Consider the following 26,062-nt stretch of genomic DNA (forward strand, 5'->3'; position numbering starts at 1 on the left):
TCATGATTGCAGTATTTTTAACAAAAAGTTCTCCTATGACAGATCTGGAAAGCTGAAAAGTTTTATGAAATTTTCTAAATCCTTAACACTTTTTCAAAATGAAAGTAAGACTGCCATAACTAATTAATTAGTTTAAAATACTTCAACTGTAATGTTTATGTAAAAAGGGAAAGAGAATATTTCTTGAGCACTTATTACATGCTGCAAAACTGTGCCAAATGCTTATATATTTTTTCATAAAATCTCCATGACAACTTGTAAGTTATATTAAAAACTGATGCTCAGTATTTTGATAATTCATCTGTAGTCACATGTCTAGGAAGCAGTAGTCATGCCAAGCTCAGAATGTTTAGTATGACTTAAAGTCCACTGTCTCTACCTACATCACACATTGCTACCACAGATGCTCAAACGACTGGCCAAATAAAGGGCAGAATGGATTTACTTACGTTGTTGTTGGTCACAGCAAAGTACTGCAAATTACTCAGATACTGGATTTCTTCTGGAATGAAGGTCAGGTGGTTATAGCTTAGATCCAAATAATGTAGTTTGGTGCATAGGAACAGCTGCAGGGGCAGATTCTCAATGTTATTATGGTCCAAAGAGAGCTGCTCTAGATTAGATAATGCCCCAATCTGGGCTGGAATATAAGCGATGTTATTGTGCCATAACTTTAAGCAGGAAAGATTCTGGAGATGCTGAAAGCTAATGATCTCTTCCACAGTTTTAAGGTTATTTTCTTTGAGGTTTAACTCATGCAAGTTGTTCAGGCTGAAAATGGAGTGTGGAATACGTTCCAGGTCGCAGCTGATCAGCTCCAGGCTTTTCAGATTGACCATCTTTTTCAAGTTGTTTAATACAACCAGCTTGCTCCCCTCGTTATCGAGGGACAACTTCTGCAGCGAAGGCAGGAGGTCTGTAATGACCTGTGGGATCCGGGAGAGGCTGCTCTTCAAGTAGAGGGTCCTCAGGTTTTTCAAGTCCTGAAAGCCCTCCAACTGCATGGTACTCACCTGCTCAGGCAGAACACAGCCTGACAGGTAAAGTTCCTTGAGATTCTTCAGGTGAAATACCCAGCGTGGAATTTTCCCCATTTCAGTAAATTTCAGACGGAGGATTTTTAAATTCTCCTCTAGAAAGGCCAGGGCGGGATGGTCGACCACCAGAGACGAATGGTACACGTGGAGCTCCTTGAGGTTGACCAGCTGAGAGACTGCAGAAGGCAGCTTCACCTCAGGGATCAGCTCCAGGCTTAGCACTTCGATTTCTGTCAGCTCAAAGACATTGTCTGGAAGACCGTTTAGCATGAAAAGATGCAGTTCTATTTTGTCCTGGGAATTTTTCACAAGCTTGCTCTTCAGTTTCTCGACCGTCCATTCGTTGTTGAGGTTGATCTGTTTCAGCTTGTTCTCACTGACCTCCGACAGGAAGATGGAGAAGCGTTTGGAGTAAAGAGGATCATACTGATCGGCCAGATGGAGGATGAAGGCAAAGTCATTCTTGACATCCGGGATGTCGCTGTAGTTGCTTTTTTCTCTCAGAGCCTCAAAGGAATATTGCTTCAGAGAACTCCGTAGCATCCACCACAAGCTGTAGGAGGAGGTAAGACCATACAGTATAACCAAGATGACGTAAAATGAAGCCAGGACCTTAAAGATTTCTGCCAAGGAGTAGACACACTGGTAGCGCTTGTATCCGGTAAAAGCCTGCACATCCACTGAACAGTCAATTTCAAGGGTGATGTAGGTTAAAAAATACGGAACGTAAGTTATGATGAGGACAAACAAAATGACTTTGACTATTATCTGCTTCAGATACACTCTATAAATGATGTCCTTCTGCTCCACGTGCATGCGGAACCTTTTCACTTTTTCAAAGATGGCTTTGGCCTGTTCGCCCTCCTTCTTGTCCAGGACGCTAGAAGTCGGGCTTTCTATGCCAGCTGACTCTAAGCCTGGCTGTGGGTAGGGCAATGACTGCTTGTTGGAATCAACATCGGCTGAGCACCCTGAGGACGAAAGCAAGACCTTGGACTTGGAGAGTGTCAGGGGCCTCACTGACTGCTCGGCCACTGTCTCTGACAGAGCTCGGGTGGTCCACGGAGAATCGAAGCACTTGTGAAGGATGGCCACAAAATGCTCGAGCCTGGAACTGGTACTGGGGTAATGAAGCCAAAAGTTGCTGCAGGCTGCAAAGATGAGCGTGTGCAAGAGCACCAGGTAGGGGAAGAACTTTGCGAACCAGTGGAGCTGCTTCTCGTAACAGACGGCGTCGATGTAGGAGTACTGCTGTCGGTGGAGGTCATTCTGGATTCTGAGGGGGAGAGGCAGTGGCATCCCGGGATCGGAGGACGTGTTCACGCTGGCTTTCAGGATGTCCCAAGGCACGGCGCAGTGATTGTCAAATTCCACCTTACATGGAAGACAGCACAGAACCCTGCTCTGTGTGAGCTGGAGGGCTCCAGCCAGCACGGCCACCAGCAGCATGATCAGGGTGATGTAATACCAAAAGACGTCCCACCAGGGTTTTAGGATGTGATAAGATGACTGGGCGTCTGCTAAACATTTTAGCTCTGTTAGTGTAATCATGACTTTCCCTTGTAGGAGGACAGAAACTGGATGAGGAAAATAAAAGAAAAACCACTGAAGCAAGTACCCCAAATAAGCTTAAACTCTAATGCTTGTACCTATCCAAGTAGGATTTAGCTCAGGGGCAAAACCCGGGAGGCAGGGCTGACGATCAAAAGGTATCAAAGTCTCCTGGTTTCATTAGAAACCTTAGGCTATACCAACTGAGCACTATAAAGTCCCTTAGGCGAGAGACCATTTGGTGACAGCCAGACTGGATCTGTAAAGGTTTTTGGGGCAGGACGTGAAGCAACTATCTAGTTTCCTCCTGCATCACCACTTCATGCTAAGCTATTCAAAACCAGAAGCTGAGTTTTTTTCAATCAACGTTAGGAAAACCTGTTCTTATGCTACTAATTTCTAACAGCCACATTTTGTACCTTCCAAACGGTCTAAATAAGCTCTTCTACACATCCCACTACCAAGTCTGGAGCGTCGGTTACAGCCTAAGAGTTGTGTTTCAACCACTACAAGGAACTTCCTTTCAGCAAGCACTGTTTTATAAAATTATCCCTTAGGATTAGAGGGATCTACCAATTCTATGTTCAGAACAAACTGTGATTTAATACATTATCTCCTTCTCTCCCAAGCTCTTGCTTTGTAACTGAAGTTCATATCCAACTTAGAATATTGAAAAGCTGACACAAAATGGTAGTGGCTTAAAAAATGGATGGGGAAGAAAGCCCCAGTTCTAACACCCTACCATGGGGACTCTCTCTCATGTTTAACATTTTGATGGCAAAGTACTAACAGTATAAATGATTAAGGGCATATGCTATTATTATTTTTGCCTTCAGAAAAGCAAGGTGGATTTTGCATTTTCATATTTAAAGTATTCAGACAATGCTCCTTACAGAAATGATTTATGTAGTGTTCTGCCTTACATAAATCATTTAAAAAATTGTTAACTAGTAAAATCCAGACCACCTATAAGATGGTACAGAGTAAAACCTTCATCGACAGACTTCTCTTGCACTTTTTTGAGTCTTAAGTCTTATCATCTTTCCTGTGTCTGAATTTCTCTCTCTAGATACCCTAGTACGGGTAGCATCCTCAAGAAAAACTTTTTTGCACTCATTTCTCTTCCTTCAAGGGACTGGTATCCTGCCTTGAACCCTAGAATCCCATTACAGAGGCTCTGGTACCTATGAACGAGTGTCTTTTCTTTTGCTGGTCAGCCCTGACATATTCCTGACCATCTGACCCTGAACCCTATACCTTCTGGCTCTCCCCCTTGCTAGGGCATCCCAAGATCCTGGATTTTAACTACTAGCCTGGAGCACCACTTTCCACCTGCATCCTCTTTGGCCGTCATCATGCTATATGGATTCAACTTCCTCTTAGGACCTATGACTTGATTAAATAACTCTCCAGGGCTTCCCTCCTTTAGTTTAGTGGGTCTATTTCTAACTCGCAACTGCTCCCCTACTGCCTCGCTTCACTGAGGTTAATCATAATTGTGTATCAAGACAAGACAAAAACCAAAAATAAGAGGATTATATGTGACCGACAGAAAGGCCTGGACTTAGACCACAAAATACCATAAACATGATGGGAGGGAAGTATGGCAGAAAACATTGTTGGGGGGGGGATGAACATGTGAAAAATACCTAAAGATTTTAGTTGACATAAATGCATGGTTTAAGCTAACTGTGTCATAGCTGTTATGTAAAATATAGCTATATGCTATATTTACGCTAAATACAGCCATAATATGACTATAATCTCTGGCCATATTAATTCACGAGCCCAGATCAAGGGGCAACAGTCCTTCTAACCTGTGACTATATTAATTCATTAACCTAGATAAAGGGGCAACAGTCCTTCTGACCTGTGGCCTTATTAATTCATGAACCCAGATACAGGGACAACAGTCCTTCTGTGCCTGCCTGGTGAGATCACACCTGGAACCCAACCTTCAGTCATAGGTTAAAGACCAATTGGGCAACAAAATACTCAGGAGCTACTTGTCTATGAACCATTTCCTATGGAGGAACACAGGTACCTGATGATATTCAGCTGACGTAAAAGATGACTGGGGAACCTGAGAATTTATCTTTACATTTTTGCAGGACTACCTCTTGGATTCAAGAATAAGTGGATTTGTTCCAGAGGCAGAACTAGGTGGGTGCACCTTTTAGAAAGTGACATTTTGATGTGTTTTGTCGTGGAACACCCACAGAAATAGTTCAGGCCCTTCTCCCTACCAGGGCCCACCTGAATAAGATGACCATCCGTCAATGATGTTGCAAAGGAATTTCTTGTAATGGATGAAGAAAGTGAACGAGATCATCTCTAGGGTTCTAAGGGTTCTGCCAGCTCAAAGTCTATGGCTTTATTTGCCCTCTCAAAGATCCTGAGCGTTAAATTAAGATACGCAGCTGAAATTGTAGAAGGATGTAAACACAAATAGCTCTAACAATAAGGGTATCTGACAGAGAGCAAACATTTATTCAACAAAGAACACAAGTCAACGCTGGCCAAAACAATATACTTTAAATATTTATACTTACTATAATGAAAAAAAATGAATCCAATAAGTTGACTGTGCTTCAATCAGGAGGCCTACACCTTTTGAAATTTCTTAGACACACCATCTCTGTGATTGTCTTCATTCTATGAGAAAGTATAGATATCTTGAAATAGCTGTGGTCATTCAAACAAACAAAATTGGAGATACTGTCTTTAGAGACCCTCTTCATCATAAGGCATTACACGGCAAGTGGATTTTCAAAGACCAGTTTACTTTTCACACTGGGGGACATTCTGGCAAAGCTATTTATTTAAGACCCCACCCACATACCAGATCACACTCAGTCTCTAACTTCCTTCATTTACAGAGAAGTTTCTACAGAAATTTAGATGTTAACATATTTTAAAATGCTGTGTCTACAATACTTAGATGAACACAGCTTTTTCCAAGTAGTCTAGGTGTGCTGATTTTGCTCATGCAGTCCTCATACACAGTTGGTCTTATTTGCATTCATCACATGGCCTGTCAAACCATATAATTTCTGCACTTTATCATACATCTATCCAAATGAGACTCAGTGCTCTTAAAATTTAGCCTACTGATTCATTAAATATAGTTACAAGTTAATAACTTTTTAAAACACAGCTCAGAAATATGACTGAAATTCTCTGAGATTATGATATTATTAAATGTAGCTACTCTTCATGTTAATAGGTTTTTGTTTCTTACCTTATAGGTTAATAAAAGCCATTCTTAGCATCTACTTCAATAATTTGCAATAGCTTAAATTACATACATACTGATTAGTTTGAAATGTGAGAACATTCTAAAACATACAAAATTTTTTTAGCTGGGTGTGAAAATTGTATTTCTTAGTGCCTATGTTTCCTCTGAAAACTTGCTGAGAAGGTTTATATATTTGCCTGGAAGATACAATCCTTTTCTGGTTTATTAGGTACTCAAAATCCAGCTCAGAGTACTGACCCCAAATTGTATTTATTTTTAGCAATACTCTTGTAACCTTGTCATTTTCAAAGATCAAAAAGTTAGCATGTCTGAAATTTACTTTGGACTTACCAATCCATGCGTAAAAGCCTTCTTTATAATTACTACCCAGGATCAAATTATTTTGCAGGCCAGAAAGCACAGTTAGTGTATGACAACCCAGCTGTGTATTAATTCATACTTAGCACCACTGGAGTATGAGTTTCTTATTCACAATTCATTTTTGAAAGACCGACAACATATGATACACAACTGCATTTATGTATAGCAAGCACGATAAAGACATTCGATGTGTGAAACATTTTACATATTCTTCCACTGCACTGCATCTGTAATGTGCCAGGAAGAATTTATTGCATAATGCCAGAATGCTACCCAGACATCATGATACTTCCTGTACAATACAGTTTCCTTTAGAGGTTGCAAATGTATTTTCTCCTTTAAACACAAAAAGAAAAAATAGTCACAAACCTCCAGCTACAGTAATATTTTAAAATAATCAGAATGAGAAACTACTATAACTAACCTGTTAGAGAACCACAACGGACTACAAGTTCGCCACATTTATTCTAACTGAAAATTATTTGTAAAGAATTTTTCCTCTTCATCTTTTTCAGAATTATAAAGTTTTCCTCTAATCACCTAATTCAGATTTCCTTTGGTGAGTTCCTCGTCAATAACAGAATAAGAATCTATTATTCATAATGTAATATGTCTTCCTACTTTCAAAGCACTTTCATTTACATTAATTTTTTTCATACCTACAACAAACCATTAAGATAAATATTATTCTTCACATCTTATAAACATGGAAAATAAGGTAGGCCCAAAAGAGTTATCTTGTCCAAGGTGACAAAACTGGCAAGAAGCAGTTACAACTAGACCCAGGTCCTCAGGCTAAAATCTCAAGCCTTGTCCATACCAAACCACCGTATCCAGACCATTCAATCCAATTAACTATGCCAGTGTGAGTTCTTTCAAAAGCTAAGGAAAAGTTGAATATTTAACTCTCTCCCCTAACTACAATGGACTGAATGTTTGTGTCCCTGAAAAATATATATTTTGAAATCATAATGCCCCAACGTAATAGTATTAGGAGGTGGGGCCTTGGAGGTGATTAGGTCATGAGGGTGAAGCCCTCATGAATGATATTAGTGCTCTTATATAAGAGAGTTCTCTTGCCCCTTCCACTATGTGAGGAAACAGCAAGGATATGGACATCTACGAACTATGAAGTGAGCTTTCATCACACACTGAATCTGCTGGTGCTGTGACCTTAGACTTCCCAGTCTCCAGAAACTGTGAGAAATAAATGTTTGCTGTTTAAGTCATCCAGTCTGTGGTAGTTTGCTATAGCAGCCTGAAGGGACTAAGACATCAACTTACCCCAACATCCGCATTTTAACTAGGTTCCATTTTAATCCTTTGAAAGACAAGGATACAAATGCATAGCTTTCTGCGATGTCTCCAGTTACATACTACAATAATCTGCTTTCTCAGCTTAACTTTTTCTACTAAACATTTTCCACTGAACTATTTAAGACTTTATATAAATATATAACATCTGGATTTAATGATGTATGAAAAGTCTCAAGCATTCCCATATATTAAATGATGTTAATTTCTCTAATTGAAGTGCTTAACTGGAGAGTTAGAGCATAGCTGTCCTTTCTCATTACAAAACTTAATACTGTTTGTGTGTCCAGGAAATTTTTTCCAGACATATTTTTGCAAACAATGAGGATTCAATCCAATTCAGATCTCTATTTCTAATATACAAATGCACTAAATCAGTTCAAAGAAACAATGTTAAAAGTAAAGGATTTTATGGTCTTAATCCTATTCCTTTAGCTTTTAAACCTCATTAAAAAATCATAAAAGCTTTTCAAAGCACATGAATTCATTTGACAACCTCACCCCAAAGTCTCTAAGACTGGAACAACAACACTCAAGTTAGCCAGTCTTTACTTCCCACTAGTCCTTATTTTACTTTGAAAGCATTTCTAAAATAACCAGTGAAAAAATAAACAAATGATGATCAGATGGTATTTAGAGTCATCATATGCTGAGCACTGGACACTACTTCAAAGATCTCTGTCTCCGGCCCCAGGCAGGGATATTGTCAAACAATTCAACATGGGGTTTCTCTATACTACTCTCACTGAAAATTGTTTTAAAAATCACCTTATGTCCTTTCAAAATGCTTAGTCCTACTTCTCATCAAGATGTTTCTTGGGTCTAACATATATCTAACTGAAATTTAATTCACCTGTTTGACTTCTCTCTCTGAGAAGCAATGCATTAGGATCCAGGATTAATTTGCTCCTTTGCTTTATACTATTATAAATAACCCCCTGAACCACTCTTCAGAAATCTGATGACCATCACTTAGCATTTCTCAAGCACTTAAATGATCACTAGCCAGACACTAGTTTTGAGATCTAGAAGGGAACTAGGATTTATCTAGTAAAGCATTTCTCTAACATCAATGTTCATAAATCACCGGAGAGCTTATGAAATCACGTGATAGGTTCCACCCTTGGAGTTTCTCATTCATTAGGTCTGCAGTAAGCCCCAAGAATGTGTATTTCTAACAAATTCCTAGTTAATGCTGGTGTTGCTGGCGCAGAGACCACTTTTTGAGACTCACTAATTTAAGACAGTGGTCCTCAACTTTGGCTTCACATTAGAATCACCTAGGGCACCTTTACAAGAAACTTATACCCAGGTGCCACTCTTTTTTTTTTTTTTTTTTCTAATTTCTGTCTTTGAATTTCCTTATCTTTATTTTTTAATATATATATTTTTAATTTATTTTATTACCTATTTATTGGCTGCATGGGGTCTTCGTTGTTGCGCGCTGGCTTTCTGTAGTTGCGGAGAGTGAGGGTTACTCTTCATTGCAGTGCACGGGCTTCTTATTGTGGTGGCTTCTCTTGTTGTAGAGCACGGGCTCTAGGCACGCGGGCTTCAGCAGTTGCAGCACGTGGGCTCAATAGTTGTGGCTCATGGGCTTAGTTGCTCCGTGGCATGTGGGATCTTTCTGGATCAGGGCTCAAACCCACATCCCCTGCATTGGCAGGTGGATTCTTAACCACTGCGCCACCAGGGAAGCCCCCAGGTGCTACTCTTAAAGAACTTCAGTTGGTCTAGGTGAGGTCAGCATTTTTTTATTTTATTTTTTTTCAAATCTCCCAGGAGGAGAAAGCTCACAAGATATATTGGCAATGAAATCTCTGGGGAAAGTGCCTATCTTTTAAGTTTTCCTGAAGTTTCAGATGTCTAAAGTGCTCCCCTCCCCACAAACTACAAAGCAACAGCTACCATCAACTATAGAATCCTTTAGACCCAGGTGTAAGGTAGGGGAATACTGAGTCACTGAGCTAGAGATATTTGCAGGATGGATTTGAAGAGAAGGGTTAGAAACAAGGCGGCAGCTGAAAGGCTATTTCAATCATGTGGGCCAGAAGTAATATGGAAAACTTTTGTAACATATATGAAAAGAAAGCAGTGAGTGAAATAGTCACTGTAAATGAAAATTCAACACCGCTTAGCAACATCAAATATCCTAAGAGAGGTCCATGGAGAAGCACGGTCAAAAGGATCCTGATGGTATTACAGGATCTTCCACAGTTTCTAAGCACGTGGTGTACAGTAAGTATTTGTATAATAAATAACTGAACACACAAAAATGCAGAAGGCAGAAGAATATTACATTCACATGTTAGGCAGGGTGTATCTAAGGTGATTAAGCCTTTCTTTGGAGAGGCTAGAATTTGGAAGCATATAGATGGGAAGGATTTTGGCTAACTATTTTGCATATGTCAAACCTTAATGGCTTAACAATAGTTTTATTTCTTGTGATTCTGTGGGTGGTTCTTTTACTTCCTGGTGTTGGCTGGCACAAAGATGGCTGAAAGGTCCAAAATGTCCTCAAATTCAACAGGCTGGTAGTTGGTGCTGACTGCCGGCTGGAACTTCATGTGACACTTCTTGTGGCTGTTTGTGTGTCCTCACATAGCACGGTGGTTGGGTTCTAAGATGGTGCATTCCAAGCAGAGAGGGAAAACTGTCATTCTTTTATGGCATAGCTCTCAAAGCTACACAGTGTCATGTCCACCATACTCTGTTGGTCAAAGGAGTCATGTACCAGCTCAGATTCAAGGGGAGGGGAAGCAAATGCCTCCTCTCAGTGGGAAGAGTGGCAGAGAATGTGCAGCCGTGTTTAATCCACCGCAGTCTACTCTCCGCCCACAAATGATTTACATTTCTCCCACGTGAAAGCCTCACCTTCTCCCAAGCCTCCCAAAAGTTTTATCTCGCTATGGCATCAAGTTCAGGCTTGAAGACTAGGATCTTGTCATCTAAATCATGTTCAGGATGCTATGGGACAACACCCTCCAGATTCCTGGAAGCCCTTCTATTAAGCATTCTAAGCCCTTCTTAGAAGCTGAGAAGAGGCACAGCCTTAAATCTTTTTGAAGTCTTAATACAAGGTCCTATACCTGTGCCCTGGCTTTTATTTGTATCTTAAGACCAAGTTTTACTGCACTACTGCTCTGAATCTGATCTTTCAACCCGAGGCCGTTTCTTACTTTGAGTACCTTTTGCTGGGTGGAGAAGCTAGGAATAAGGAACAGTTTTATTCACAATCCCAGAAAATTCTGGATTGGAAATATGTCCTCTAAAGTCTACTTAAAAATAAGAACCACTTCCTCTTTAATTAATCTCTCTCTTACAATACTTGGTCACAAGTGGTTTAAAAATGTCAATTCTAATATTCTGCTAGAAAATCTAAGCTGGATCTACAAATCAATTAGGTTCATTTTCTATCTTCCGTGTTACTGTCAGTCTTGTCAATTTTTCTGTCAATACATAACAAGTGTACCATTTTATACCCTCCAACAGCAATTTCCTCACTGCCCATGCAGCCACCATTAATAATCTTCTTACTTCCCCTTCAGGTTCACTGCTACCTGGTCTCAAAGTCAAAGTCAGATGTTTTGTTGTGGCAACACCTCACTTCTAGGTGCCAATTTTTGTTTTTGTTTTTGATTGCTATGTAACAAACCATCCCCAAACTTAGCAGCTGAAATAACCATTCATCATTTTTGATGATTCCGTGGGATGATGAGGCAGTTCTGTTTCACATGGTGTTGGTTGGAATGCTGTGATGCTGGGAGGTCTAAAATGCGTCAGTCACAGGGCTGGCATTTTGGCTGGCGGCTGGCCTGGAGCTCAGCTTGAGCTAGTGACCAGGGGCTTTGCCACTCCTCCACATGACTGTTTAGGCTCCCTCACAGCAACGTGGCTAAGTTCTAAGTAGGAACGTTACAAGCACACAAAAGCAGAAGCTACAAATCTCTTTACGGCCCAGCCTCAGAAATTATTCCATACCAGTTCTTCCACATTTGATGGGTCAAAAAGATAACAGGGTGAGCCCAGATTCAAAAGGAGGGGAAACAGACTCCATCTCTTGATGGCGAAAACCACAAAATATTTGCAGTCATCCTGAATCCACCATAGTCATGAGCATTTAAGTAGTAGCGAGGGCCACAGAAATGAATTAATTCTCTGAAAGAATTTAGTGAGTGAAGAACTGAATCTCCCTCCCCTTTATAACATATCAGACAAGGAAGAGTAAACTGGGATAGAGAAGTAGGGTCAGTGAGGTAAAAAAGCAGTACAGTGTTTTCGGAGCACAGAAATCAAAGGATCTGACATCAGAGTCAAGACAGAAAAACCAAAGGAGAACAGCAATGTACAACTATCACTCTGCAGCTTCTTACCCAAAGTTGTAGAGTGGTAATGGATCTGTGAAACAATCAAATAGTATGCTAAGTATCAGAAAAATCACCCTAATCCTCTGAAGTCCCAGGAGAAAGTTACTGACTATGACAATTAAGAGCATGTGAACAACTCTAGAAATCCTAATTAAATCGGAGCTGTTGAACTTTAAGGAATATTGCCTCACTTCTCCTTGTTTATGATGGTTATGAAATACATCATGTATTTAATTTAGATGGTAACTGTGTTTTCATAAAAAGACCTCAATTCTTTGATGCTTTAAGTAAGCTACCAAATTACCTAGAATACATTGAAAATGAAGAGAAGCTGCAGTCCCATTACTACAGTATTAACACGAGAGCATAAGCCACCTGTGGCTACAGGATTCCTAGAATGTGTAAACAGACAGCAACCTCAAACCCTTCTCCACCATCTTTGCTGTTTATAAAGCTGTTTTCCTGACCCCCTCCCATTACCCTAGAGTCAATAAGCCATAAAGTTGAGTCAAACCCAGTTCCCTGTGCAGCCCCTGGGAAATCACACATGCTCTCCTTTCAAATGACTAGCTGATAGCAGTGATCATCGGTCCGTGTGCTTCTAATTCTCCCACAGGTGACCTACCTTTCACAGGAACAGAATCATATGGACTATTTAACCCAAGAAGAAACCACAGAGGTCAGAGTCTAACTCTTTACAAATGAGGAAACTAAATTTCAGAGGTGTTCCAGTAGCTTCTCTAGGGTCATAGGGTAGTAGAACATGGGTTTATGGCCAACTTGCCTAATTTGAAAAGAACTGAGAGGCTGAGAGCATTGCTTCTGGTCACCTAGCCTAAGTAATAATAGGCTTTCTTAATAAAATAAAACAGGGTTCTGGAACATGAAGTTGCAAAAATAGTCCAGAACTTTTCTATGTTATAGTTTTTTTAAACTATAAATCAAAATGAGATTTTTTTTTTTTTTTTAAAGCTCTGGGACACACAAATCAGTGAATTCTAGAAATACTTAAAAATTTGATGAAGCCACTAGTCTTAACCCTTTCTCTAAAGTTAACATTTATATTCATTCAATTATGGAGGTCAGGACTACAAAGGCATACCAAGGAAATATGAGGCCTTGTTTCTGCTTTCATGGGATTTACAGTCCTATTGTGGAGAGGAGACATGCATAGTTGAGAGTTAGCAGCACCATCTTATACTGTCATTTCAGTGCCAAAATGAGTGGGATGATGGCCGAAAATAAGCACAGCATTTGGTTCCACACAAAATACCCAAAGAGAATGGGTGAAACATTACGGAGAATGGTAAAGCAGTACTTGTCGATGAGAGGTCAGGATTTTAGTCTGTGCATGTAACAAATATTTAGAATGTCTACTATGTGCCAGGCAGAGTTCTGAGTGTGAGGGAAATACAGATGTGCAAGACAGACAATATTCTTGCACTCAGGGACCTTACTGTGTAGTAAGGACAGAGAGAAAACCAAATACATACACGTAAAATCAGAAATGCTTTGAAGAGGGGCTTCCTAGGTGGAGTAGTGGTTAAGAACCCGCCTGCCAATGCAGGGGACATGGGTTCTATCCCTGCTCCAGGAAGATCCCACATGCCACGGAGCAACTAAGCCCATGTGCCACAACTACTGAGCCTGCACTTTAGAGTCCCTGAGCCACAACTATTGAGCCCATGTGCTGCAACTACTGAAGCCCATGCGCCTAAAGCCTGTGCTCTGCAATAAGAGAAGCCACGGCAATGAGGAGCCCACGCACCACAACAAAGAGTAGCCCCCGCTCACCACAACTAGAGAAAGCCTCCGTGCAACAGCAAAGACTCAACACAGCCAATAAATAAATAAATTCATAAAAAAAAAAAAAAGGAAAGAAAGAAATGCTATGAAGAATACACAGCTACTTTAGACTGGGGAGTCAGGAAAGGCCTCTTTAGAGGGACTATCATTATAACGGAGATCTAAAAGGAGCCTACCAGGTGATGATACTGGGGAAGATCATTCCAGGTAGAAGGGGCAAGAACCTCAGGATGTGTGCAGATCAGAAAGAAGGACACTTGGCTGGAATGTCAGAAGCCTGGAGAAAGTAGAGTAGCACAGGGCCTGTAGTCGAGATAAAGAGTCTGGGACTTCCCATGTGGTGCAGTGGTTAAGAATCTGCCTGCCAATGCAGGGGACATGGATTCGAGCCCTGGTCCAGGAAGATCCCACATGCCGCGGAGCAACTAAGACCATGCACCACAACTACTGAGCCCACGCACTGAAGCCTATGTGCCTAAAGCCCATGTTCCACAACAAGAGAAGTCACTGCACTGAGAAGCCTGCGCACCGCAACAAAGAGTAGCCCCCACTCGCCACAACTACAGAAAGCCTGCGCGCAGCAGCAATGAAGACTCAATGCAGCCCACTCCCCCCACCCCAAAAAATATATATATAAAGAGTTTGGATAATAGGTCATACAGGAGTGCTGGAAAAGCCACTGAAGAGTCATAAGGAAAGAAGTAAGTGATTTGTTACTAGCTTTTAAGAATTCATAGTTAACTCAATGAATCAGCAGGGAAACGTGGATATACTCAATAAGTCCAAATATCTACCTTCATCTGCAAAAAGAAGGATGTTTGGGATACAGCAGGAAACAGATCCATTGTCCTCACCACTGCTTTACCTGGACTACATGTTCAGAGCCGCGTGACACAGCTTTAAGACATATGTCATATTCACAACACTGGAGAGCCATGTAATTTAATACAGTGTACAAATTAATCATTCATTATGTCAAAGTCAAAGGCTCTGCCACAGAGCTAATTTAAGATTAAACTTCCACATCTATAAGAGATGAATGATGTTTGCAGGAAGCAACAGGATATAGGACTTGTTTATTTCTGACTTACCTACTCTAGGAAAGCAAGGCCATCTTTTCATTATGGAAACATGGCAAACCAATTCTATACGTTAAAAAATGCTACCTTAAACAAAAATCAGAAAAATACAGACATGGAGTCACGGAGTCTAAGTCTCTCATAGACATTTATTATATTCCTTAGATCTTTAATGTTAAAAAAAATCACAAACATCAAACACACACACATACCCTTTCCTACCTACAAAATCAACAAAGGATAAGAAGATGACATTTTACCAAAATGTATACAGATTTAATTTTCTGTTTAATTGGTTTAAAAACATCAAAAGCATTTTACTCAAAACATCTGTAAGAGTAGTAATCTCTTTTTGCACACTAAGTATTTAGTACTTATTTGCCCCAAGCTACCAATGTAACAGTAATTATCTTTACCATATGTTCACAATTCAGAATATTAATCTTACCCTATGAATGCCTGTCAACCGGAAACTCTGCAATTAGTTTCTCTTTGAAAAATTCCTAAAGAGAAATCATAAACATATTGTTATATTTTATGCATCACAGGACTGCAAGACAATTTGTCCACTTATGTGGTTCTAAAGTTTCAAACATCTATAGTAACTTTATGAAACATGCAAAAGATAACTTTTTAAAAAAGCGACTGCTGTTAAAGGAGATCACTTTCTGACCTCTTACAAAAGGTGTCAACTAGAACTCAGGGAGAGAAACAAATCACTGTCGCAAGCTATACATTTAATCCCATCACCATGGCAATTTACGAGGAATAAAATATGAACTTTAAATTTTTAATGAAGAATGAGATAAGCGTTGGTATACCTGAGGCACCATTCACTTTATAAATAAAAGGCAGAAAAACTCATTGAAAATATCTATGCTTCTTACAGAAAACAGGGAAGCATGGGCAAAAAAACAGCTTAATATTTAGGATTGTTTTCTCCTTTCAGTTTTGTTTTTGTTTTTGCTAGCCTGCTAGTTTTACACAATTATGCCAATATAAAATTCAGTGGTATAATATTGAGATCTCTTTCTGTCTCATCATTTCTCATAGGCTCGATGTTGTCGTTTCTCTAAACATCATTTTTGAAGCGTGACAGTTCATATACATGGATATGCCATAGTTTACAAAATCATTTCCCTACTGAATCTGAGATTTTTCCCTTTTTATCACTAATAATGCTATAAACATCTCTAACTCTGCTCATATGATTTCCTTTGCAGAGACCTCCAAAAGTAAGAATAGATCAAAGAGCGTGAACATTTTAAGGCTTCTGATATATAACACCAAATTATTTCCCAAGAAGATTATACTAATTTTCTTCCCTATAAACGATATGAGTAGTACCCTCACCAGATGTGGGAATCATCATTAAAAATAAAAGTCTTTGCTAATCCCATATATGAAAAGGATCTCATTGCTTTATTGTGCATTTCTGAGTTGGGTTAAATAATTTCCAACACGTTTTACCAACGAATTTCATTCCTCTTGTCTGTTTCACCTTTACCTAAACCAGGGGAATATTTTGCTGAGAAGACATAAATGTAGAACTTAATGAAAGCTCTCTCCTAATGACAACTTGTCATCTCAGAGTGAAGCTGTCAAGTAAAAAAACAACAAAATGTAGCTCAGTTCCTTTATCCAGCCTAAAATCAAATCAAACTAACTTTAGAAACTATAGCAAAAGTTAGCACCTCTGTTCCTCCCTAGCAGCAAACCAAATCACAAGTTGAAAGAATAAAATGTGAAAGTACTAAATGGCAATGCTTCTAAGAATAGAAATAAGTAGTCCATTTCAGATCAGATCAAAACAGGACTTGGACTGTCACAGTAATTGGGACAGACCCAGCTGCTGAGACAGCATCAGTGGCTTTCCCAGCTTGCTGTGCTGCATGAGTGTTATAAAACTGGCTCTACCTACCCCTGAAAAACATTTACTTCCCCCAGAGGCAAGACACAAGATGTGTATTTTCACCGAAAAAATCAACTCCAAGATAACCTAAAAAAATATTCTGGAAGATTTAGAGATGACAAGCCTAACCTTGAGAACTCCCTTTCTCAAATAAGAGCTGCTTTCAGAAGGTCCCCAGTGAGGGACACAGAAGGGAATACTCCTAAGTGATTGTGGATTAAGGAACAATAGGGGGCAGTCAGCATTCTGATAGAAAGACAAAAGGCCTCAAGGCTTTTACTTTGAAAACTGAGAAGTCTGGGTGCTCTTATTTTCTTCTGGTCAGTGGAGACAGTTGAGGTTGACAAAACAAACTCCTTTGTAGTAAAGCAAAGGCCTGCTGTAAAATTAAGAATCTGAGAAAGGCTTTCCATTTGGGAGAATCTGTCTTTCAGTGATAGAATCCTTTTAAGATTTAACAAGAAGTCAAGAATTTTTGCAGGTCAGTATGGCAAGAATCACTGCAATGTCACACTTATTCAACCTGCCTTGTGTAATTCTGTAAGTTTAAGGCTTTAGGTCGTTTAAAATTAAAGTATCCTATTTTCATCAATTTGAAAGCTTCAAACTCTGAATACCAGATTTACTTAAGAGAGGGACATTTCGCTTCACCATCGGTCCCACCCTAGGATCACTGCCATGAGCCCCTCTTACCTCCACAGGCTGCATTCATTGTTCTTCTATCTGCTTTCCTAGAACGCTTTACTAATATTTCTCCCACACTGTTTTATGACATGTAATAAGCTATTGCCTCAAGAATAAAGATGCAGATGTAGAGAACAGACTTCAGGACACTGGTGCGGGGGCGGGTAGGGGTGCAAAGGGGAAGCTGGGATGAAGTGAGAGAGTAGCACTGACATATATACACTACCAAATGTAAAATAGATGGCTAGTGGGAAGCTGCTGCATAACAGAGGGAGATCAGTTCGATGACTGGTGATGACTTAGAAGGGTGGGATAAGGAGGGTGGGAAGGAGTTGCGGGAGGGAGGGGATATGGGGATAAATGTATAAATACAGCTGATTCACTTTGTTGTACAGCAGAAACTGACACAACAATGTAAAGCAATTATACTCCAATAAAGAACTTAAATTGCCTCAAGTTCATTGAGAACTGGGGCAGAATCTTATTTACCTATATTCTCAAGACCTGTCCCAGCGTCTCTTTCCAAGGCTAGAGTAAGTGCTTGGATATTACAGCAGCTTTCCTGTATCAATTCATCAATGGGGTGTTAAAACATCTTTGGAAAGTTAGCTAAATTAAACTAAAATAGTACCTATTAGAACTTTTCGCAGGGATGTAAAGAATGCGGTTGGAAGGAAAAACAAAGAGTCTGATACTTTTCTTCTAGTCCGTTGAGATCCTGGGAACTGGCAGAAGGGGGAACTAGAGGGGTTCTTTGGCTACCCTATTCCGTCTCATGCAGCTCCAGGCTTCTCTGAAAAATGTTATGAACAAATATTTAAAGAATAGCAGTCCGAAGTGGCATCAAATTATTAGCCTGCCCAGGGTAACAAGTTAACAGCCCATCTGGGGGGGGGTCCCATGTCTCAGTCCTGCCCCTGCCCTCACCATAAATACTGAGTAAGTAATTGCTGAGTGAACCAATAATGCCAGATTAGGTTTCCCCACCCAGTTAGGAACCAAGGGTATGGCGGAGCAGGCTCGGCTCTCTGAAGGATCTGTGCACACATCTGGGGCACAGACACGGTGGGTCTGGAAGGGTGATAAGCAAGGCAGTGGGGACAGAGCCTCAGGCATTTCCATCGGCTCATGACAGGTGCAGAGTTTCAGAAGCAGAGGCTAAGCCTTCACCCTTCAGAAAGGAAGGAGAAAAACTCATATTTGCCAACTTACTCACCAAACATGACATCTCACAAATCTGAATGGAGAAGTGCTGTCACATTCAGCCTGAATGGCTGCATTATAATGACGGTGAGTCAATCTGAATCAGTGACGGATCACTGGGAAAATGCCACAGCATTCCTAAACGACCTTAATATCTTATCAAACTACGATCTCACAATTCTTCTTCTGTATGAATCAACAGTATAATGCAACAGGAATGATGCTGGGACCAGCAGAAGTATCAAGATACCACCCAACAAGGATACCGTGTACCATGTCGTTCTGTGCCCATCTGTTGCCCAGTCCACCCTCCCCCAAACCACAGGCTCTGGGAAGGCAAGGACTTTCCTTGTCGCCCAGCGCCTGCCACATATTAAATGTTCCCTAAGCATTGTAGTTCCGCGACCCTGTGTGCTATAAGCAAGCGGACCATATTTCATGTCCTGGGATGGTTTCAGTCTCATGAAACCAGTAACTTCTGAGAGTGATCACTGTAAAGAATGCTATATCTGCTCTACCATATTGTTAACTCAAAGACAAAAATCAAATTGCCATGCACTGCAAATCAGACTAGTGCCTACATCAAGCTAATTTCTGACCACAAAATACAAAAGTTTAAGGTTCACCAAGTACCGTATGACCATTAAACACAAAAGATGTTTAAAGTAAACACTGCTTCTCAGTCACCCCCCAAAACAAGTAGTTGTTCCATACCTGGTGCTTCTTTAGCACTGAGGGAGTGCTGAGTGTTCTACCGTTTCTATTAAACTGCATCACAAATAGCTGGTCCGCTCTTAGAAGAGTTCAGTGTGCAAGACAGGAGCTAACACACAAGAGATTCTCAATAATTGTCTGCTGAATGGAGAAAAGTGGTGAGAGGTGGAAAGGGGAAGGCTACCATTTACTGTGTACTTAGTGAGGTAGGTATTATGGTCTCAACTCTAATGGTGAGAAAGGTGGGGATGCGAGGAACTAAGAAGCTTGCTCAGGCTCAAGCTCACAAAGCAAACCCAGAATTCATGCCAGCTCTAACTAAGAGCCATCTGCTATACCGCCTCTCCAATAAGCTATGTTAAAAGGGGTTTTATAAAGAATGTGACATCACTTAAAAAAAGAAACCTCCAATCTATCTTTTAGAGAAACTGAAAGACACAATCTAAAAATCAGATCTATATATTTTTCCTGCTCATTACTCAGTATTCCATCTAGTGAAACAGAAACAACTGTCCCCTCCATCCTGCTTGCCTCTATTAAGTAATTAAGATCAACACGATAGACAGCCAGAGCAGGGGTGCATCCTGCTGGCACAGCCTCTCACAGAGAAACATTCACCCACCCCTGTAAAGACAAGAGGAACAACCCAACTTTAATCTGTATTCAAATGATGTTTTACATAGCTTGTCTTCCTAGCCTTCCTATTAAAATCTGGTTAAAGTATATTTATGCCATATCACCTAAATATGACCTTCTTTCTGAACGACTTAATAAGGAAGTATCGCATGTCTTCAATCTGTTAGTTACTTTGTTAGGCCCAGTTCTTACCTGACACTCTTACCAGGAAGGGAGTGCAGCAGAATGGTTAAGGTCAAGTTCTGACTGTGTCCTTTACCACCCTCTTGATCTTAGATAAGCTAAGTATCAATTTTCTCATCTGCAAAACAGAGGTAATAATGGAACTGTTTTCAGAATTAAATGAGGTGACTATAAACCAAATGCTTAGCATAGCAGGAGGTACAAAGTAAATGCTCAAAAACTGTAATTTATTAACTGAGTAGTAGGTTTATTTAAAATGAATTCTTTACAGGCTGGCTTTAAAGTATTATCCTGTAAAGAGAAACCAGACTGGATATTAGGGGGTTTGGTTCTCCACCCAAGTTAGTGATTTCTGTGCCACGCTCTGTAATGTATCACATGACTCCAGTTACTAAAAAGGTTGTGCAATATAAATATAAATGTAATCTACCTCGATTATTTAATATATGACACATAGGGAAGACCAAGTATTGTAACGCCCAAACAATACAGAGTGATGCATTTTTAAAAAGTTAACCTGTGCAAGTAACCTCCACTTTTTGATGCAATGCCTGTCTTCCCAATCAAGATTCGTGCTGCACACAAGTCAGATACAGCCAATGACACCCAAGGCCATGTTTTAAAATCTATAATCACAGATGTACAACAATGTGAATGTACTTCATGCCACAGAACTGTACACTTTAAAATGGTTACAATCGTAATTTTTATATTACATATATTTTACCACAAAAAAAATCTACCATGTAAAACAGGAAAACTGTTCTGACTGCTTTAAAATGAACATAAATGGATTACACAAATTAAACATATAGCAGGCCCCATGTACTACAAAACATACCAACACATAAAAATATAATCTCTGTCAAATTTGCTTTGTCCATAATTCATAGGTTATTATAAATCCTAAATATTTCATTATCAATTTTTTGTTATCTTTATTTTTTTAATTTTTTTTAATGCTAAAAAAAATTTATTCTCAAAAAACTTTTTAAAAGTTGAAAGTATGTTCTTTTTTTAATTTTTATTTTTTATTTTTTTTAAATTTTTTTGGGGGTACACCAGGTTCAATCATCTGTTTTTATACACATATCCCCATATTCCCTCCCTTCCTTGACTCCCCCCCCTCAAGTCCCCCCCCACCCTCCCTGCCCCAGTCCTCTAAGGCATCTTCCATCCTCGAGTTGGACTCCCTTTGTTATACAACTTCCCACTGACTATTTTACAGTTGGTAGTATATATATGTCTGTGCTACTCTCGCGCTTCGTCTCAGTTTCCCCTTCACCCCCGCCCCCTCCCATACCTCGAGTTCTCCAGTCCATTCTCTGTATCTGCATCCTTATTCTTGTCACTGAGTTCATCAGTACCATTTTTAGATTCCGTATATGTGAGTTAGCATACAATATTTGTCCTTCTCTTTCTGACTTACTTCACTATATATGACAGATTGTAGTTCTATCCACCTCATTACATATAGCTCCATCTCATCCCTTTTTATAGCTGAGTAATATTCCATTGTATATATATGCCACATCTTCTGTATCCATTCATTTGTTGATGGGCATTTAGGTTGCTTCCATGTCCTGGCTATTGTAAATAGTGCTGCAATAAACATTATGGTACAAGTTTCTTTTGGGATTATGGTTTTCTTTGGGTATATGCCCAGCAGTGGGATTACTGGATCATATTTTGTTATCTTTAATTGGAAGGATTTGATATGATCTCACTAATTTGCCCAGAAAAGGTGTGGGTCTATTTTATACTAGATAAAAAGCCATATGTGAAGCTAACACATTCAAAAATCTTCCTGTGACTAGCTAGGTAAACACACACATGAGATCTTTTCTTTCTTCTAAAATATCCATTGAAGCACCCACATGTTTACAAAAATCATTAATAATAATAACTAGAGATGAATTTGAAGAGTATTTGATCCTCTTGTTAATCCTCCTTTACTTAGAGGTCAATTCAGCAGAAAGTATCTAGGACAGCCTTATAGGGTGTGAGTCAGGGTGGAGGGAGAGGTTGGTGGCAAGGCAGAGAGACTCTGTGTGTGTGTGTGTGTGTGTGTGTGTGTGTGTGTGTCGTGTGTGTGTGCAAGTGGTTAGAGAAAAGCCATCACAATCCTTTGCCTTAGTGATAGCAGACATACTTATTGGGCACTTAAACTAGTCAATCAATCCCAGAGGCTTTCATAATAACACGCATTTTTGTAGGACTGCCGTGTTACTTCCTTGGTCTCTGTATTATGTGTGGTAGACATGTCCATTCAAGGCATGAATGAATAAAGGTTGTGATCCATATCAAATGAGAGCCAGTTTAATAAGAGCAATAGCTGCTCTGCCTCTCTATAGGGCTATAGAAGAAGGATGGGGGAAGGTCCTAATGAGACAGGATGTTTAAGTGAAGGAAAGTAGCCATCGCCATGGCACACAGCCAACTACAAGGCATCACACCCTAATGGAAAGAACCCCTGGAGACCCAATTTCTACTCTCTACTTTGCATCGAGCATCCAACATCTGACTCCTTTACATCTAACATTACATCCAACATCCTTACATCTAATGGACAGTATAGGATTGGACAAGTCATCTCACCTCATCTGACCTGACCTCCCTCACTTGTCATGTTAGAGAGAGAGCCAAATGATGGATAGATCCTCCACTTCCAGTATTCCACTAGCCTGTGAGGTGATTGACTGCAGCTGGAGCTAGGTGAGACCTAATCTGAAGACACTCCTCTGGAGTGGTGAGAACTGAGCAGGGCTTTAAAAGAAGAAAGTGACGGCACCAGGAAAAGCATTAACCCAAAGATGAATGCTGTGTGTTTTCTTAGAGAGCACACTGAATGACCTGCAATTGGAAACTAATAAATTGGGCTTGCCAAAAAGAGAGTAAAAGTGGGTCATAGCAAGAAAAGAAGGTCAACAAGTCAAGCATGTGATGAAAGCAGTGATTTTAACTGAAGGTAAAAAAGTAAGTGGGAACCTTGGAAGGGTCCTAATACTACCATCCCTTAGGCAGTGGGCTTTGCCAGGATTCAATCACTGACCAGTAGCTTCTCTGCTCCTGGGGTGACATCCTCTATTGTTAAGCATTATCCACCACCTCTCTGTAGATGATTTCCAAAAATTATATGACAAGCCCAGTTCCCTAATCCTCAGCTGCAGCATCATCTCCCCATTATCTTTCTGGCTATACACTGAGATGTGTGGAAAATTTAAACTCAGCATGTCCCAAACTGAACCCGCCATTTCTTCTCACACCCGCACCAAACCTGCTCTTCCTGAGTGCCTGAATGTTGGAAGCAACATGAACACTGATAGCTGAATGATGTTGAGGGTTGACAGCAACAAGAGATCAGGCACCTAACCCCAAACCTTCCTTTCCTCTATTCTCTGAAATCAATTGGTTCTTTTTTTAAACGACTCCCTTCTTCTGCATCCCTGCTACCACTGCGTTGGGTGGAGCCTGCCTCATCTTTGGGGAAGACAGCTGAAATATCCTCTTCTCTTCCCTGCCTTAGTCCCATTTCCATATTGCAGCCAGAGAGCTGTTTCTAAAACACATCACCTCCTGATCTGGTTATTTGTTATTATAAGGACGGTGTCTCAGGGAGGTGGTAGGGGGCAGTGGCTGGCAACGGAACATGATAGAAGTGAGTGCTATCCAGCTTCTCTTGCTATTGCCTTCCCAGGAATGCCAGGGTCTGGCCCCAAAAGGCTGGGCCATATTCTGTTATCACCACTCGCTTGAGAACAGCTGGACTAGGAAGGAAGGATCCTTTACCACATGGCACCATGGGCAGGCACACAACCTCACAAGTTGGCCATGGCCGCCGTTAATTTCAACTCACACTGCCCGTGTCATGGATTCTGATACAGTTTGGACTACTGCTGTGAGGGGAAGGGATTTTTAAAGCCTCTAGCTCTGTTTTTATCTACAAGTTACTGGTGTCTATGCTCCCAGATATCAGGCCTTTTGAGAGAAGTTTTCTTCCTCTTCCTGGTCAGCAGCAGGCATTGCCAGGGCAGTCAATTCTGGGAGCACAGTGATTACTCCTCCTGCTCAGGTGTTGCTCTGTGAATGTTCTGGAGCTGCTTTAGGTAACTGCAAAGTGCCCACTTTTTATTTATTTTTATATCTTTTGTTTCCCTAACCCTCCACTCCCCCTACAAGTGAGAGTAAGAGGTAGGAGCTGGTTTTCTCTGCTCACAGTGTGGAAAAGGTGCACTAGAACACTTCCCAGGCCTGCCTCCACCGCCACCTGCATGGGCTAAAAAGCAAACCACTAGCCCAATCCAGGCTGCAGTGTCCTTGCCTTCAAAATATGGAAGATCGTATTGGCCCTAAGAGTTTATAGCAGTGGTAAAGGAAATACTGTGGAAGCACTCTGAAACCATTAAGGGTGCACATAAATGTGAAGGGGAACTCATTAAAGAAAGCCTTTTTTTTTTTTTTTTTTTTTTTGCCAATAAAGTAATTTTAGAAGAGGATGCTATTGGCCCTGGAGCATTATCCTAAATTGAAACAAAACAACCCATGAAGGCTTCCCTGGTGGCGCAGTGGTTAAGAATCTGCCTGCCAATGCAGGGGACACAGGTTCGATCCCTGGGCCAGGAAGATCCCACATGCCGCGGAGCAGCCCGTGCGCCACAGCTATTGAGCCTGCGCTTTAGAGCCCGTGAGCCACAACTATTGAGCTCACGTGCTGCAACTACTGAAGCCCATGCACCTAGAGCCCGTGCTCTGCAACAAGAGATGCCACGGCAATGAGGAGCCTGCGCACCACAACAAAGAGTAGCCCCCACTCACCGCAACTAAAAGAAAGCCCACACACAGCGAAAAAGACACAACACAGCCAATAAAATAAATAAATAAATAAAAACAAAAACCTATGAAGTCAGCCTTATTTACACCACCTTGGTTCCAAGGAAACAAAACAGCAAGTGTTACAAGGTTACTGACACCCCCTCACATTTAAGTCCTACTACAAAGTCAAAAAGAAGTCTTTAAAAAGGCACAGGGGTCCAAGTAGAAATATGTGATCAAAACACAAAACTGCGGTAGTCTCTTCACTGAGTAGAAAGTTCTTGTCCAAATCCGCCTTGCAACAATGGACTGAAAATGGACCATTCACACTGTCAACTAGGGATTTATAAAAGAAGGAAACAAACAACACCCACAACCTCTGGCTCACAGTGCCAATAAGGGCAGCTGTGCCTGTCTGCCCAACCCAGAGAGGCCTTTATTTAAAACATTACAGTCAGCTAAGGCTGCTTATCTCTTCCGGCTCCTATTTTGCCTGGAAGAAGGTGTGGGAAGTCAAGGATTGAGCAAGAACATTAAGAGAGTAATAGGTCAGTTTGGAAAAAACAAGCTCTTGTGTCATCTATGTTTCAGGTAAAAAGTTCACTTTCACCTTGGTGTTTCATCAGTGCTTCATGTCTGCAACTTGGTTAATGGCTGCTGGTGGTCAAAACACTGGTTTCCACTCGCTCCTCTACTGGAGCAGAAAAATGTCCGGTGTCCATTTGGAGTAAACATAGTGAGTTGTCTTTTTTTTCTGACATTACCTTCTCTGACACCAACTGGGTGTCCGGCGATGCAATCCTATTCTGACACTTAAGTTAGTGTAAGATTCCACAGGTCTAAGTGCTCAGTCCCACAACACTGCCCCTACTTTAGATGCCAGTCTCAAGTCCCAGGTACTCAGAGTACCCACACTTTTGTCCAACTGGATTACAAATTGAGGGGTTCCCACAACCCCATCCTCAAGCTGATAATTCACTAGAATGACTCACAGAACTCAGGAAAACATTTTCTGTTTACAGGTTTATTGTAAAGGATACAACTCTGCAACAGCCAAATGGAAGAGATGCATAGGGAAAGGTATTTGGTGGTGTGTGTGGGGAGGGCGGGTGGTGGGTGTGGAGCTTTCATGCACCGAGTATGCC

General features: G+C 40.7%; 1 protein-coding gene across 14 annotated transcripts in view; it reads right to left on the reverse strand.

Annotated features, from left to right (window-relative positions):
- LRRC8B (leucine rich repeat containing 8 VRAC subunit B) overlaps nt 1–26,062 on the reverse strand; it is a 66,458-nt gene that overhangs the window by 11,759 nt on the left and 28,637 nt on the right. For 4 of the 14 annotated variants that reach the window (XM_057713593.1, XM_057713584.1, XM_057713612.1 and 1 more), the window contains 4 exons: nt 20,115–20,223; nt 15,222–15,276; nt 5,141–5,243; nt 450–2,614 (listed from right to left, as the gene is read on the reverse strand). In XM_057713593.1, coding sequence (XP_057569576.1) covers nt 450–2,588 — 2,139 coding nt within the window. In that variant the 5' untranslated portion in view covers nt 2,589–2,614; nt 5,141–5,243; nt 15,222–15,276; nt 20,115–20,223. Of the gene's footprint in view, nt 1–449; nt 2,615–5,140; nt 5,244–8,928; nt 10,142–15,221; nt 15,277–19,286; nt 19,507–20,114; nt 20,224–26,062 lie in introns of those variants that run through there. The other 10 variants (XM_057713674.1, XM_057713656.1, XM_057713682.1 and 7 more) reach the window with 6 other exon arrangements.

This window comes from Hippopotamus amphibius, chromosome 1 (genome assembly GCF_030028045.1).
Source record: "Hippopotamus amphibius kiboko isolate mHipAmp2 chromosome 1, mHipAmp2.hap2, whole genome shotgun sequence".
Classification (NCBI taxonomy): domain Eukaryota; kingdom Metazoa; phylum Chordata; class Mammalia; order Artiodactyla; family Hippopotamidae; genus Hippopotamus; species Hippopotamus amphibius.